General features: G+C 33.7%; 1 protein-coding gene across 1 annotated transcript; it reads left to right on the plus strand.

Moving 5' to 3' along the window:
* Positions 1-733: 733 nt before the first annotated feature.
* LOC129289647 (uncharacterized) lies at positions 734-5,838 on the plus strand. Its single transcript, XM_054926455.1, has 5 exons — positions 734-1,179; positions 1,824-1,929; positions 2,834-2,951; positions 3,842-4,786; positions 5,250-5,838. Exons 1-5 carry the CDS (start codon positions 993-995, stop codon positions 5,658-5,660), a joined length of 1,767 nt encoding a protein of 588 aa, XP_054782430.1. The 5' UTR covers positions 734-992; the 3' UTR covers positions 5,661-5,838.
* Positions 5,839-14,110: the final 8,272 nt, after the last annotated feature.

The following is a 14,110-nucleotide window of genomic DNA, read 5'->3' on the forward strand; positions in this document are numbered from 1 at the left end:
TCTCATTAATTATTCTTTAAAAGATCTAAAATGTTATATATATATATATATATATAAAAAAAAAAAACTAGAGTTTGCCCCTTACGATGTACAGGGACATCTCAGCCTTATTGACGTTTTTTTGAAAAGAAAAAATATTACTGTTGTTTTCATTGTAGAGCAAACAGTAATAAAAGATTATATTTTATAAAAGAAAAGAGTAAAAAAATATGATTATCTTCATTTAAAAAATTCATATAAAACTAGTGTTGTGATGAAAAATAATATTTTTAAATACATATGTTACTAAGTTATTATTTTTATCTATGATAATATATCCTCATTATTTTTATATGTTACTAAGTTTAAAGAAATTAATTTAAATTCTGGAAATATATAAAAATAAAATCATAAAAAATATCTATAATAATAAAAAAAATAAAGATGTCCAACCCATAGACACCGAATGCCGAACCACCTGCACAGCCATAGATCGCAATACTTTGTTATTTGAGACCAATAGTATAATTTTTTTACAAGTTTTATAAATATATTAATTAATATTTAATATTAACTAATCAGACAGGAAAATTAAATGGTGTAAGAAGCTCCCATGTGACATGGGAAATAAGCAGCAGTGAGAATGATGGCGTCAAAGTTTTCGGGAATCAAAAGTAAGGGTGCAAACGTGGCCCACAAAGAAGTAGCCATGTGGGCATCTGTATGATTACCTGATTCATCCAAGCTAGCTAGCTAGCACCAATAGAAATGGGATCATGGTACGAGAGAACGTGAGGAAGAAACTACCAATGTGTAATTTCAGTTTAATAATTTCAATGTTGCTTCCATAAACAAAACAGCCAACCTCAGATCTAATCTCCCCTTCTCCTTAGAAAACTCATTTCTAAATGCCTCATTCACTCTATCGCTTCCTCATCTACTACTCCTGTTACTAGATCTCTCCCTCATTGGAGACAACACATTCCGGTGTTCTCTGCTGCACTCTAGTTACCATGAGTGGCCGGAATGCGCGCGATTCTCTTCTCGGAGCTAGGAATTTTCCAGTCGGATCGTTGCAGCAGCATCATCGCCGTGGTCAAAGCTTAAACGGAATCTCCAAGGAACGAGACGACCATCTCGACCTCTTCTCTAAGAGTCGTCGTACTCTTTCAGTTGCTTCTTCTGATGAATCTTCCGATGGTACGCCACCATCGTTACCCGCATCGGCTCCGCCTCATTCCTGTTTCTTTGATCTCCTTTTTAGCATTGATGGACTGAAATGCCCCTCAATGATTTGCGTATTTCATCTTTTCTATGATGTCATTTTTGTTCTGCACCGAGGACACTTATGTCATTCCAGACGTTTCATATTTTGGGACTGCGTTCCGGGATTTCTTTTTTGGATTTTCTTTCAGTTTGTTTGTATGCTTCAAAAACACTTGCTGTTTACTTCGTTTTGTGACAAAGTGATGCGGGAATGATAACGATATCTACTGGCTAATATTAGATTTCTGGTGGAACGCATCATTTGTTGTTTATTAATGTCCAAGATATGTAATTACCACAATTTTTTTATAGAGTCTACGTTATAAAATGTTGCCAGTTTGTTATACAGAACTTTAATTTAATTGGATTGAATGAGTCACTATGGGTGAGTTATTTTACAATAAATGCTTTCCACGGTGTCTTACAAGTACTCTAGCCTGAAATGCCTTCGTCCATTGCTCTTGGAAATGGACCATGGTTTGTGCAAGGCTGCAAGCACTTGTACCCGTGTCTGTATTTATCGGTTGGACGTAATCCGTAATGTAGCCTTACACTTACCGCTGCCCGTTTCGATGCAGTTTCAGTGAAACTGGGGAGACTCTCAGTTGGATCAGCAAAACTGGCTAGAAGTGGGATTGATGATCTGTTATCATCCACGGAAGGAGGAAAGCATGATTATGACTGGTAAATCTCAATCTCAATGACGCTTGCATGCATATCAGTTTATAAGATATACTGATTTATCAGTTGGCAAGGGTTTCGGCTATTGTCATGGCAGACAATTTTTTATAATTAGTGGGAGAGAAAGTAGTAATAAACTGAATGAATACACGTTCAGGAGAAATGGTGACATGTTTATCTATTTTTAGTAGACTTTTCCTCGATGGGAAGCCATGTATCTAGAATTCAATGCAGGAAAATTCTTTTTTCTCAAAGCTGGATTCCGAATGGACCTCAATACATACTGTATGCATTAATAAAAGCAACAAATAAATACACTATTTACCATACTCTAATGCAAAGTCCACTTATAAAATGGATACTCTCTATTTGAGCATCGGATTGCATCAGTTGCATTCTAAGCCATCTCAGGCATGCCCATGCATCTCATTGCTTTGTTGCTTATATGACACTATGCCATTGACAAAAGTAAAATGGTGGTTTGGACCACACGAATTTGCTTTCTTCTGCAATCAAATCACTTCATTTTGATTACACAAGATGGTGCATTGTGAATGCCAATTCTCCCTTCAGCCATCCGTAGGGACATGTCACACAAGCAATGGAGTGATTTGGTGGATGAAAGAGGTGGCTTTGAATGTAGTTGAATTCTCAAATAGAGACAATCTAAAATACATGTCACACACGCAATGAAAGAGGTGGCTTTGAATGCAGTTGACCTAAAATACTGATTGGTATTTTGTATATGAGCCTCCATATTTATTTAACCTCATAATCGACGAAGTAGCAACTTGTACCTCGTTTAAGTCATGATCCAAGTTTTTCAAAATTCATACTATTGGCAACAATGCATGCATACATTATCAGATGTGTCTGGTTTCAAAATATCATAGTTGAATTTTATTAGGCTTCTCACTCCTCCCGGGACTCCTGCTTGTCCCTCATCAGAAGGTGAATCCCAGCCTACCTTAGCACCTCCAAGACGCAGTTTGGCTAGATCAACTTCTACCACGAAGGCTTCAAGGGTATGTGGTCCTCTAATAATTGCATGATGATTTTGTATTTGTTATTTGATGTTGTGTTTCCGAAGTTGAGCTTCTCTGTCCAATTTGTTTACTATAAGTGTTGAATCTGTTATGCCTTTGACAATCATCCTTTCCCTCTGACTGGGTCAACAGCAGTCCACCATGGCCATTCAAATCTTACAAAAATCAACTATAACTTAAGTATACTGTTTCATCTCTGAATTAGACAATGTCACTGAATCAGAACTATCTGCTTAACTAGACATGAACTTGCATACATGCACTTCTATTTATTTAAAAAGTGTAAGTATGAAGCCTAAGCAATGACAAACCTACGTTGAGGTCTTGGGGCAAGTTCCCCAACAAGAAAATTTCCATTTTGCTTAATTTTATATGTACAGTATACATTAATGATCCCCAACATTTAACAATATTAGTTCTAATGCCCCCATTAAATAAATGTATACGTATATTGCCCCCACATACTAAAAATTTCAGGGTCCATCATTCAGCCTAAGTAATCATACAGAAATATGTTTAAATTAAGTAATTGTGAAAGGCTGCAACTGCAGAACATAATTCAAGCTAAAACTTTTTTTTTTTCTTGGGAGATTTGTCAGTAATTGTCAAATTTAATATTACTTCAACGTACAGTAGCAACTTGTTTCTTAGGAAATTCTTAGTAATGGTTTGGAACTTGGAGTGAAATAAAGTATAATAGTCCCAACTTTGGCAGTTTTTTTGCACAGGAAATTCTCTTGTGAAGAAACAGGTGGTCCTGGGATTCCAGCATGTCTCCTCTTTTAATCTTATCAACTGTATATTCTTGTTTTAATTCTATAGCTTTTAAATATGTTTATTAAATTTTTATTTTGATGTGTATCTTTCAGCTCTCAGTTTCACAATCAGAGAACAATGGTCACTCAAGACCAGCAAGAAGCAGTTCTGTGACTCGTCCTTCCAACTCCAGTTCACAGTATAGCTACAGTGGCTATTCTTCAAACAGATCCTCCTCAATCCTTAACACAAGCTCAGCCTCAGTTTCATCTTCCACCAGACCATCTTCCCCCATACCCCGCTCTTCATCAGCCACAAGGCCTTCTACTCCCTCATCCCGTCCCACAACATTAGGATCTTCAACTCCATCCAAAGTGCGCACAACAAGCACTAGCTCAATTGCTGACAAGAGTAAAGCTTCACAGAGCTTGAGGCCCTCCACTCCTTCTTCAAGGCCACATTTTCCTGCTAATTTGCATTCCCCATCTGTTCCATCTGCTAGGCCGCTTTCCCGTCCTTCCACCCCCACTCGTCGCAATTCAGCACCATCTCCATCTCCTATGACAGGTACTTCAACTTCATCAGGACGAATTTCATTAAATGGACGCAGTTCAGCACCACCATCACGGCCAAGTTCACCAAGTCCTCGAGCTCGTCCCCCTCCCCAGCCAGTAGTTCCACCTGATTTTCCTCTTGAAACACCACCAAACCTCAGAACAACAATGCCGGAGAGGCCAGTCTCCGCTGGTAGGTCCCGTCCTGGTGTTGTGGCCACTTTAAAGGGAAATTCTGAATCCCAAATCCCTGTTAATATGCCAAAGCGACTGTCATCTCCCATAGTAACCAGGGGGAGATTGACAGAAGCTATGGGAAGAAGCCGCAGCCTTGTGAATGTCAATGGTCACCATTCTGATGCCCCTGAGGTGCGGAAAGTCCCACATGCCCCTGAAGCAGTTGCACGGAAATCTGTTAAGGCTTCATCTACTACTTCATCTGACAGCTCTGGATTTGGTAGGACCATCTCAAAGAAATCCTTAGATGTGGCTATTAAGCATATGGTATGTACTCTACCTTTTCTGTTGTACAGTTCAAATCGCTGGATATGTTATCAAAATAATTAACAGGTCGTAGTTTATCAACAATTCCAGCTATTTCTCATAATCGTAGAGATATCATTTGATTCTTTAGATATGAGAGCAGATTGGAAAGTATTGATCATCTAGGCATTAAAATCGTTGAAATTTTTGCCTTGAACACAGATTTTCTATCACTGAACTGCAAGATCAATAATGAATCAGCACCTTTCAGAGTAGCAATATTGCTAATATCAATATCAGGACTAGTGAATAAGATTTTCTTGAAGTAAAATTTGGAATCCTAGATTACTTATTGGTGCCCTTGTAAGATGACTGTTAGTCTCACCATTCTATTGAAGCTGTACTTTTTATTTGGTTGCCGGAGGGGCACATGGAGATGCTTAGGCAGCTTTATTCTTTTACTGATTTATTTATTTTTATTTAGGATATAAAGAACAGTTCAGGAAATATTCGTTCACTTTCAAGCCCCACACTCTTTCCTCAGAGTGTTAGAACTTCTACTCCCAAGATCCAATCTGTTCGTGGTTTGAGTGTTCCATCTCCGGTAAACGGGAATGGAAGCCTGCAATTGCAAATCAGTAATAATGGGGTTAATTTTGACCCAGGGAATGATGCCGATAGGAACGTGATAAATGGAAGTCAGGTAAATGAAAGACGATACTCAGCAAAATTGAGTGAAATGGACATCTACGAGAGCACACGTTATGATACTATATTGCTTAAAGAAGACTTGAAGAATACAAACTGGCTTCACAGTGCTGATGATATATGTGATCAAGGGCCAATATTTGATAACGGATTTGAGTCACTGCCCGAACCATTTGGTCTGTTGTAGCATTCAATGGGTGCTCCTTCGCACCTATGGAATTTGCTATCATTTATGTTTAATTTAATGCCCCTTATTTTATTGTATTTTTGTTTTCAAGAATCGCATACCTCAATTTCTGGTGTTTAAATTAGTCTGGAAGAAATCCTTGGCATTTTAGATTTTATCGTTGATGAAGGATTTGAAACGGCTTAGGTTTTTCCAAAACAGCACATGTTCATCTAATTTGTAATTGTGACGGTGCCAAGCAAGACCTAGCCCAATCGAGTCCGGTTTTAGTGCTCAACACCACCATGCTCATCATAAGAAAGGATTTGGGCCATCCAGATCGATGCTCATTATAAGAAAGGATTTGGGCCATCCAGATTTAATTTGGATGGTTCAGATTTTTTTAATTTTAATTTTAATTTTATAAAAATAAAATTTATAATTTTTTTAATAAAATATTCATCATCAATCTGGACAGTATTAATTCAATTTAAGACTCAAAATGATTCAATTTAATATTATAATTTTTATAAACTGATTAATTTAAACTTATTAAAAAATTTACTATTGAATTTTAATTATTTAGAATACATTTAGATAGTTAATTTATGAAAATTATAACATTAAATTGAACAACCTAAATTTAATCAGTACTGTTCAAATTGATTATAAATATATTTATTAAAAAAATTTATAAATTTTATTTTTATAAAATTAAAATTAAAAAAATTTGGATCATTTAAATTAAAATTTGGATAACTCAAATTCTTTCTTATGATGAGCACGGCTATTGAGCTCCGAGACTAGACTCAGCCCAATCAGTGTATTTTCACTCTGTCGAGTAGTGTGTCAGTACATTTTGTTTTTTTAATTTTATTTTTATAAAATTAAAATTAAAATTAAAAAAATTTGAACAATTCAAATTAGAATCTGAATAACCCAAATTCTTTCTTATGATGAGCACGACTTTTGAGCACCGAAACTAGACTCAGCCCAACCAGCGTATTTTCACTCTGTCGAGGAGCGTGTCAGTACATTTTGTTTTTTTTTTTTTTAAATCTCGTTTTGCCAATCACGGCCTCCCGCGTTGGTATGTATTGTACTAACTTAATTTACTGTCCTTTTCAATTAAAAAAAAGTTGGGAGAATGGCCAGGAAAAGTACAAAAAAAAAATTAATTAATTTAAATTAAATTTTAAATGTTAAGAATTTACAATTCAATATTTTAATTTTATTGTGATGAATTTGTAATTTATATTTTAAATTTTAACATGAAAAATAATTGTTTTTTATTTTTTAATCATGTTAGATATGAAAAATAAATTACAAATTTATCATAACACAGTTGCAAAATTGAGAGATGAATTTACAAATTTTTAAAATTTAACAATTAAAATCTAACTTAAATTAATTGATCATTTTAAAGCTTCTTTATCATTTTTTCAAAAAAGATTCCACATGTCTAGGGTGGAGGATAAATGAGGATGCATCAGATAATTTCTGCAGATTAGTCCAGGGTCGACTTTGCTCTTACCCGTATTTTCAGCGCAGCAACGAACGGTATAAAAAATTTTTGTGATGAGTTTCTTTCCCAGAAATGGCTTACTTCATAATCCACCAACAATGAGACCGCAGAGTCTCCCATTCGTGGGCTTTCTAAAGTTTTACACTTGGTTTTGTAATAGAAGGTTGAAAAACAATACTGACAATCTTCAAGAATAGTGGTAACTGGCAATTAACGCCGTGCGTTGCACGGATGATATGAACTCTTGGGGCTTAAACGTAAATTGTTATGTTTTGTTAAATATTAGGGAATTAATTTCGTATTGTAAGATGATGATTGTTATTATAAATAAGAGAGGTAGCATAATTAAAATTGTTGTGTTGAATTAAATATTAAGCGATCGATATTTTAAACGTAATAAATTCTTTATACTTGTCGTTATGGTAATTTCAAATTTATCAATTCAGACAGTATGTTGTGATCTTATGGAACAGAAAGTTAAACAATATTCTCCTGCAAACTATAAGCAAATTAAAATGTAAGCATAGTTTGACATTATGGTATATTGGAATCCTTATGTAAAGTAATAATTATGTGTGTTAAAATTTATGTTTTTACTTGCCTTTTAAGTTTATATTATTTTCAATATTTGACATGTCATTCTTTTCTATGGTTATAAAATTCATAAAAGCGAGAAAGGAAATTGTTTTACTTTTGAACTAAATTTTACTATCCCGATGCACGGGAGATTTTAATTAAAATGAATAATAGTATAAAATTACAAAGATCAATAAGCAGCACTTATAAATTAACCCTATATTATTATAATTAATACATTGAAGTTCCAAAGACATATTTTAATAAGCCCTCCTTTCTTTGCGATCTGACTATATTTTCTAACACCTGCAAAAGCCTTGATAAGCTTATCATTTTCAAACTGTAATAATTTGCACTGGTCAAAGGGTTATCATCAAAAAATTATATTACCTTAACTAATGTTTCTATTATTTCGTTTCTTACCATTAGCATATGCTTTTAACATTAGTATATTATATTAACGTCACTGTACAAAAGAAAGAGAAGTAACTTTAGCATATTGTAATTAAACCTAATAACACAAAATAAAGTAAATTACAAAAGAATGATCTAACAACTAGAAAAGAAAGAGGATGCCATCAGCGTTCTGTTTAACCATTCGGCAGGCAACATTTAAAAACATTTCCAATGCAATAATACATCACAAAGGTGTAGAAAATGATAACTAAAGACCAAAAGGAAACCCTGTAAAACCACTGAATGAAGGAACAAAATGATGACCAAACTATTTATCCTCTGTTTTTCTTTTCCGAGACTCCAACAAAGTTCCCTGAACAGAGGTCAACTCTTCACGTTCTGAATTCCGAAAGACTCTTGTAGCACTAGCATAATTGGTCAACGAATAGACACCTGATACGTTCAGTGATAACGTTTTTATTGAAGCCTGTATGTGATTGAAGACTAAATTAGACATAGACATGCTGCTAAAACTAACTATTTTCCCTCATGACCAGCGCATATTGAACAGTTACTGTAAGATTCCTCCTCTCTTCCACGCTTTCAAATTTTGTCCTTGCATCCTTGGCATTTTCACCGAACAAAACACATTGAATCATGTCTCTTCTGCAATACAATATAACTGTTTTGATATCATTGCATACTTCAAAGCAGAATGAATCTTAAAAAAGTGTATAAGATACATATAGGAATAATATATAAACTCAAATAATTATCTTCTATGACAAAATCAATCATCCGTGTAATTAGTCCATTTGAACAATGCCATTGGAAAGTACCCAACCTTTTGAGGAAACCACATACATCTGAGTAGATTACTAAAATTCATTTTGGCATATATTCAAATCAAGTTGCAACAAATACTTTATATTGACCCCTGACACGAACTCCAAGCCACCCCATTCACGCCTTATTCTTTGAATGGAACATATTTTAATCAGAGGGTGAGCAAAGACAATGATCCATTAATGAATAAGAAATAATAAGGATTAAAAAAAAAAAAGATGAGGCGTATCATCCAGGTAGTTAGACCTTGAAGCTGAAACAATAACCATAAAATAAGATTGATCATCAGACTCAACCTGCAGCATAGGATTTTATAGTCTGAACTTATTACATTTGAAATGTCTTCCATTATCAACCAAACATATAGAACTCAATACTTAAATTATGGATCAACCGTGGCTACCAATAATTAACCAAGCCTTTGAATAGCTTTAGAAATAACCATGGGATCCCAAAACATTTGAAAATAAATATTTAAAGTAATAATACTAGAATGCTTCTAAATCAGAGTAAAAAAGAATGTCGAAATTTGGAAATTAGAATTGACATTGAAAAGGATTGGAAAAGGAAGAAGTGTAACATCCTAAATTTTATTTAAGGATTTAATTGTGAAAGTTGTGGATAATTGGAAGAATTTAATTTGATGAATTATTTTTAAATGAGAAAATATAGGTACTTACAGATTTAATTGAGGAAATGTGTTTATTTGAGGATTTAATTGAAGAAATATATATTTTGAGAAATTAATTGAGGATTTTATGTTAATTGAGGTTCATGAATGTATTAACTATTTGGACTCTTAATTACAGTTTAAATTGGGCATAAGATAATGTATTAGGGTTATTTGGAGTTCAAAATAAGTATTAGACTGGTTTGAGCCCAAATTATTTGGTTTAAGTGAGCTTTTTCAACATTGTGCCATATATTACGGCATGTGCACATATGCCATGGCATGTAATGTGTTATCAACACTTATTGTTTTAGCTTAAAAATTAGATAAAACGAGGAGAGTTGGGTGAGGGTGAAGCACAAAAATTTATTGCTTTGTTAGAGTTTTGTCAGGAGCCATTATTGTACATGGATTTGAGCCTCAGAAAGCCCTAAGGTAATCATCATAACCTCTTCTCTAACCTAATGTAGATATCTTCAAGGGTGTTGTAAGGTTACATTCTTAATGCTAACCAACCCTTAGCTTGGAATTTTATGGGTGTTTTGAGGTTAAATAAGTGTAATGTAAGTTGTTTTAAGGTATTTGAGGCAATGAGAATTCGAAAACCCTAGACTAACAAGGTGATTATTAGTGATATTTTGAGTGTTGAGAAGTTAAATTTGTGATTGAGAGATATATTGAGGTTGAAGAGAACTAATATGATGATTTAAGTATAAAGGAAGTGTTTGGGTTAATTAGGTTAATTAACATAATCTTGGGAGTAGAGTGTGATTAATATGTAAATACTTTGATTAGTTATGATTAGCATTGTATTAACAATAATTATTGTCATATTGTTTGCAAAGTGTGCTGACACTGTTAGAGGTGATAGTTTATTTGTTCGGAGAGCTCTATTAGCAAGAAATAAAGGTAACATAATGTGTAATGGAGTATTTGAGTAATTTTATTATGCTATGTAAATTATATTATGTATAGAAAAAATATATTCTTGTTTGAAAAATTAATTGCCAAATGAGATGCATTGTATACAAGTACTATGTTTGGTATAACTATGGTGAGGAAGCATGTTTTTGTGTGAAAATGATTGAAATGCACTTATTGAGTTTGGTTTGAAATATGTGATATTGAGAATTTTATTTGGAGATTACCTCTCATGTGATAAGTCATCATTGGACCTAATGAGTGACTAGTAGTTTGGACTAACTCACCTTTGATCAGGTGATTTGGTTCCAGACGAGGTACATGCAGAGATATAAAGTGCAATCATATAATTATTTTTGTTTGGATTGTTTGAAGGACATATGTTTAAAAAATAATCTTGTATGCCTACTTAACAATTACATAATTAATTACATCACATGCATAATTATATATTAATTTTGGTTATTTAGACCTTGTGTCTCATTCTCTATGGTTACAATTTTTGCAAGGAAGCATCAAATCGAAAAAGCACCTGAGAAGACATAGATGTGATGTGTGGATTATCACTTGATTAGTGGAGCTTCCTTAGTTTTATAAGTATGCATTGCCAATCCTAAAGTATTATTTTGCGGTGTGAATACAAGATGAGTGTAGGTGTAGCCATATGGATATTTTGTCGCTATTTTTTTAACTCACTGGAACAATAATGTTGATGTGTGATGCAGAAATGAATAATGCATTTGAAAAAGGATGTATTTTTCTCGGTATGGAAGAAAAAGTTTTAGTCCGAGAGAAACTCCAAAACTGACTTTCAATGGTGCGAATAAATGACTTTTCATTGAAACTCGCCATCTCCCAGAGTCTGAAGTCTGTGGCAGGTCATTAATTTACAGGGATGACTTTTGCAAGCAAGGGTGAAAACGGGAAATTTGTATGGCACACATCCTCCCTAACATTTTAATGTTTTTAATAAAATACATGAATTATATATTTTCAATATTTATAAATTAATACATTATAAAAGTCTTAATATATTAAATAAAATTTTTATTTTAAATAATCTTTTATACATGTATAATTTAACTGTTTCAGTAATTTAAAGATATAATTATTATATAATTTATTTATTTTAACAAGATAATATTATAATTACTTTTAAAATATTGATATCATTTAATTTTATTTTTATTTTATATTTAATAAAAAAATTTATGAGAATTATTATAAAATAATTTTTATTATAATATATTTAAATTTTATTCACATAAAGAATTTGTGACAATTAACATTATCACATAATTATTAATTAAAAAAATTAAATAATAAATTTAATGGACAGATAATAGAGTTTTTAATATTAAACATAATTTTAGATGATGTCATTGTTACATCTCCCCTGCTGCATCAATGGTTTGGCATGTTTCATTGTTACAGCAGTGTACGCTCTTCCCCACTCTGGTTTTCGAGAACTTCTCTAGACTAGATTATCAGATTTTTTGTAAGCACTTATGAACCCTAGGTTGTCTACAGAGATTTCAATGATATATCAGATCCTTCCGAAAGCATTGGAGGCAGGAATGAAATATGGCTCTCCTTGACTGGTTTAATGCTAGAATAAATGACTGCAAGCTTCTTGATTTGGGTTTTAAAGAATCAAAATTCAAAAAGGAAAGGAGTTCGTCTTGCTGGATGTACTCGCCTTCTTAAGACATTAGATCGGGCGTTAGCTAACACTGCTTTTATATCCTCTTTCCCAAATTGCATTGTCAAGGTAATGCCCATAACATCTTTTTCATATCACAATCCCTTGTCCATTTCGCTTAACGTTGCATCTGATTTGAGGCTATGTGGATGTCCCATGAGAATTTCAAAGATAATGGGATTTCTGGAAAGCAATTTGAGGAAAAACTGTCTCGTTTTCGTGACTCAGTGCAATTCTGGAATAAGGAAGTTTGTGGTATGGTTGAGGTTAAGAAAAGACATATTTTAGCCAAACTCAATGGTATTCAAAAATCCGCTGCTTATCCTTTTTCAAAATTCTTACGTAATCTTAAAACTGCCCTTCAATATGAGTTGGAAGAAATTTTGAAGTGGGAAGAAGCAAAGTGGTTTCAAAAAGTTAGAACTGAATGGATAAATAGTGGTGATAGAAACACTTGATATTACCACATTAAAACAACTTTGAGAAGAAGGAGGAATAGAGTTTTATCTCTAAAAAATGAAGCAGGACATCTTATAGAAGGTGATCAGGAACTTCAATTACTCATCTCTCAATCCTTTAAACAACTGTACATTGTTGAAAATACTCAAGTGCCCCTTTTGTATACAAAAATCTCTTTCCCTGCGATTGATCTGACTCTTGTTAAGATTTTGATTGCCATCCCTCCCAAGGAAGATATTAGGAAGGCGGTGTTCTCCATGGGTCCTTATAGATTCTCCAGGATATGATGGTTTTCCGCCAATTTTCTTTAGAACCAATTGAGAAATTGTGGGGGAATCTTTCTATCATTTTATAGCAGATTTTTCCAAGGCAAGAATTCTATGGAAGAAACTAATAAGACTCTCATCTCCTTGATTTCCAAAAAGAGACAACCTGGAGCTGGTTAGCCATTTTAGACCAACCTCACTTTGCACAGTTCATTATAAGTGTATTGCAAAAATCATCAACCAGTGATTGAAAGGATGTATGGATTCAATCATATCTCCTTTTCAGGCTAGTTTTGTCCTACGCCAGCAGATTCGAGATAATATAATTATTGGGATGGAAATCATGCACATCATGAAGAAAACTAAGAGATGCCCAGGTCTCTTCGCCATGAAGATTGATCTTGAAGAGGCGTATAATTGTATAAGGTGGGATTTTCTTAAACAAGTCTTGCTTGAAGCTAGTATGAGTTTGGAATCTATCTCTTTAATTATGAATTGCATTAAAACTGTCTCATATAATGTTTTGTGGAATGTGAACCACTCTGATTTCTTTTCTCCACAAGGAGGTCTTCGGCAAGGGGACCCAATGCCCCCCTTCTTATTTGTACTGTGTATGGATAGGCTTTCTCACCTAATTAATGATGCAATCAATTCTGGTCAATGAAAACCTATTCATGTAACTAAACAGGGCCCTTCAATATCACATTTGATATTTACAGACGATTTACTTCTCTTTAGTGAGGCTACGAAGAGACAAGCTCTTGTTATGATGATTTGTCTAAAGCATTTCTGTTCTACTTCAGGAGAAAAAGTGAACTTCTCAAAGTCTCCACTCTTTTTCTCAAATAATGTTAGTGCTGAAATGAAAGGCAAGATCAAAAGAACAGTGGGCATGGAAGTTTTTGCAAAGATAGGTAGATATCTTGGCTTCCCTTTCTTGGAAGATACATGGACAACAAATAAATTTAGCTATATTATGGATAGGGTGAAGGCTAAATTAGCAGGCTAGAAGTCAAATTATCTCTCTATTGCGGGGGAAGGTTATTCTGGCTAAGTCTATCCTAAGTGCTATCCCTTTATATCCAATGGAAGTAGCAAAAGTTCTTGTTT

The sequence above is a fragment of the Prosopis cineraria genome, unplaced genomic scaffold (genome assembly GCF_029017545.1).
Source record: "Prosopis cineraria cultivar Desert tree isolate PC_DT_omini unplaced genomic scaffold, ASM2901754v1 PC12, whole genome shotgun sequence".
NCBI lineage: Eukaryota > Viridiplantae > Streptophyta > Magnoliopsida > Fabales > Fabaceae > Prosopis > Prosopis cineraria.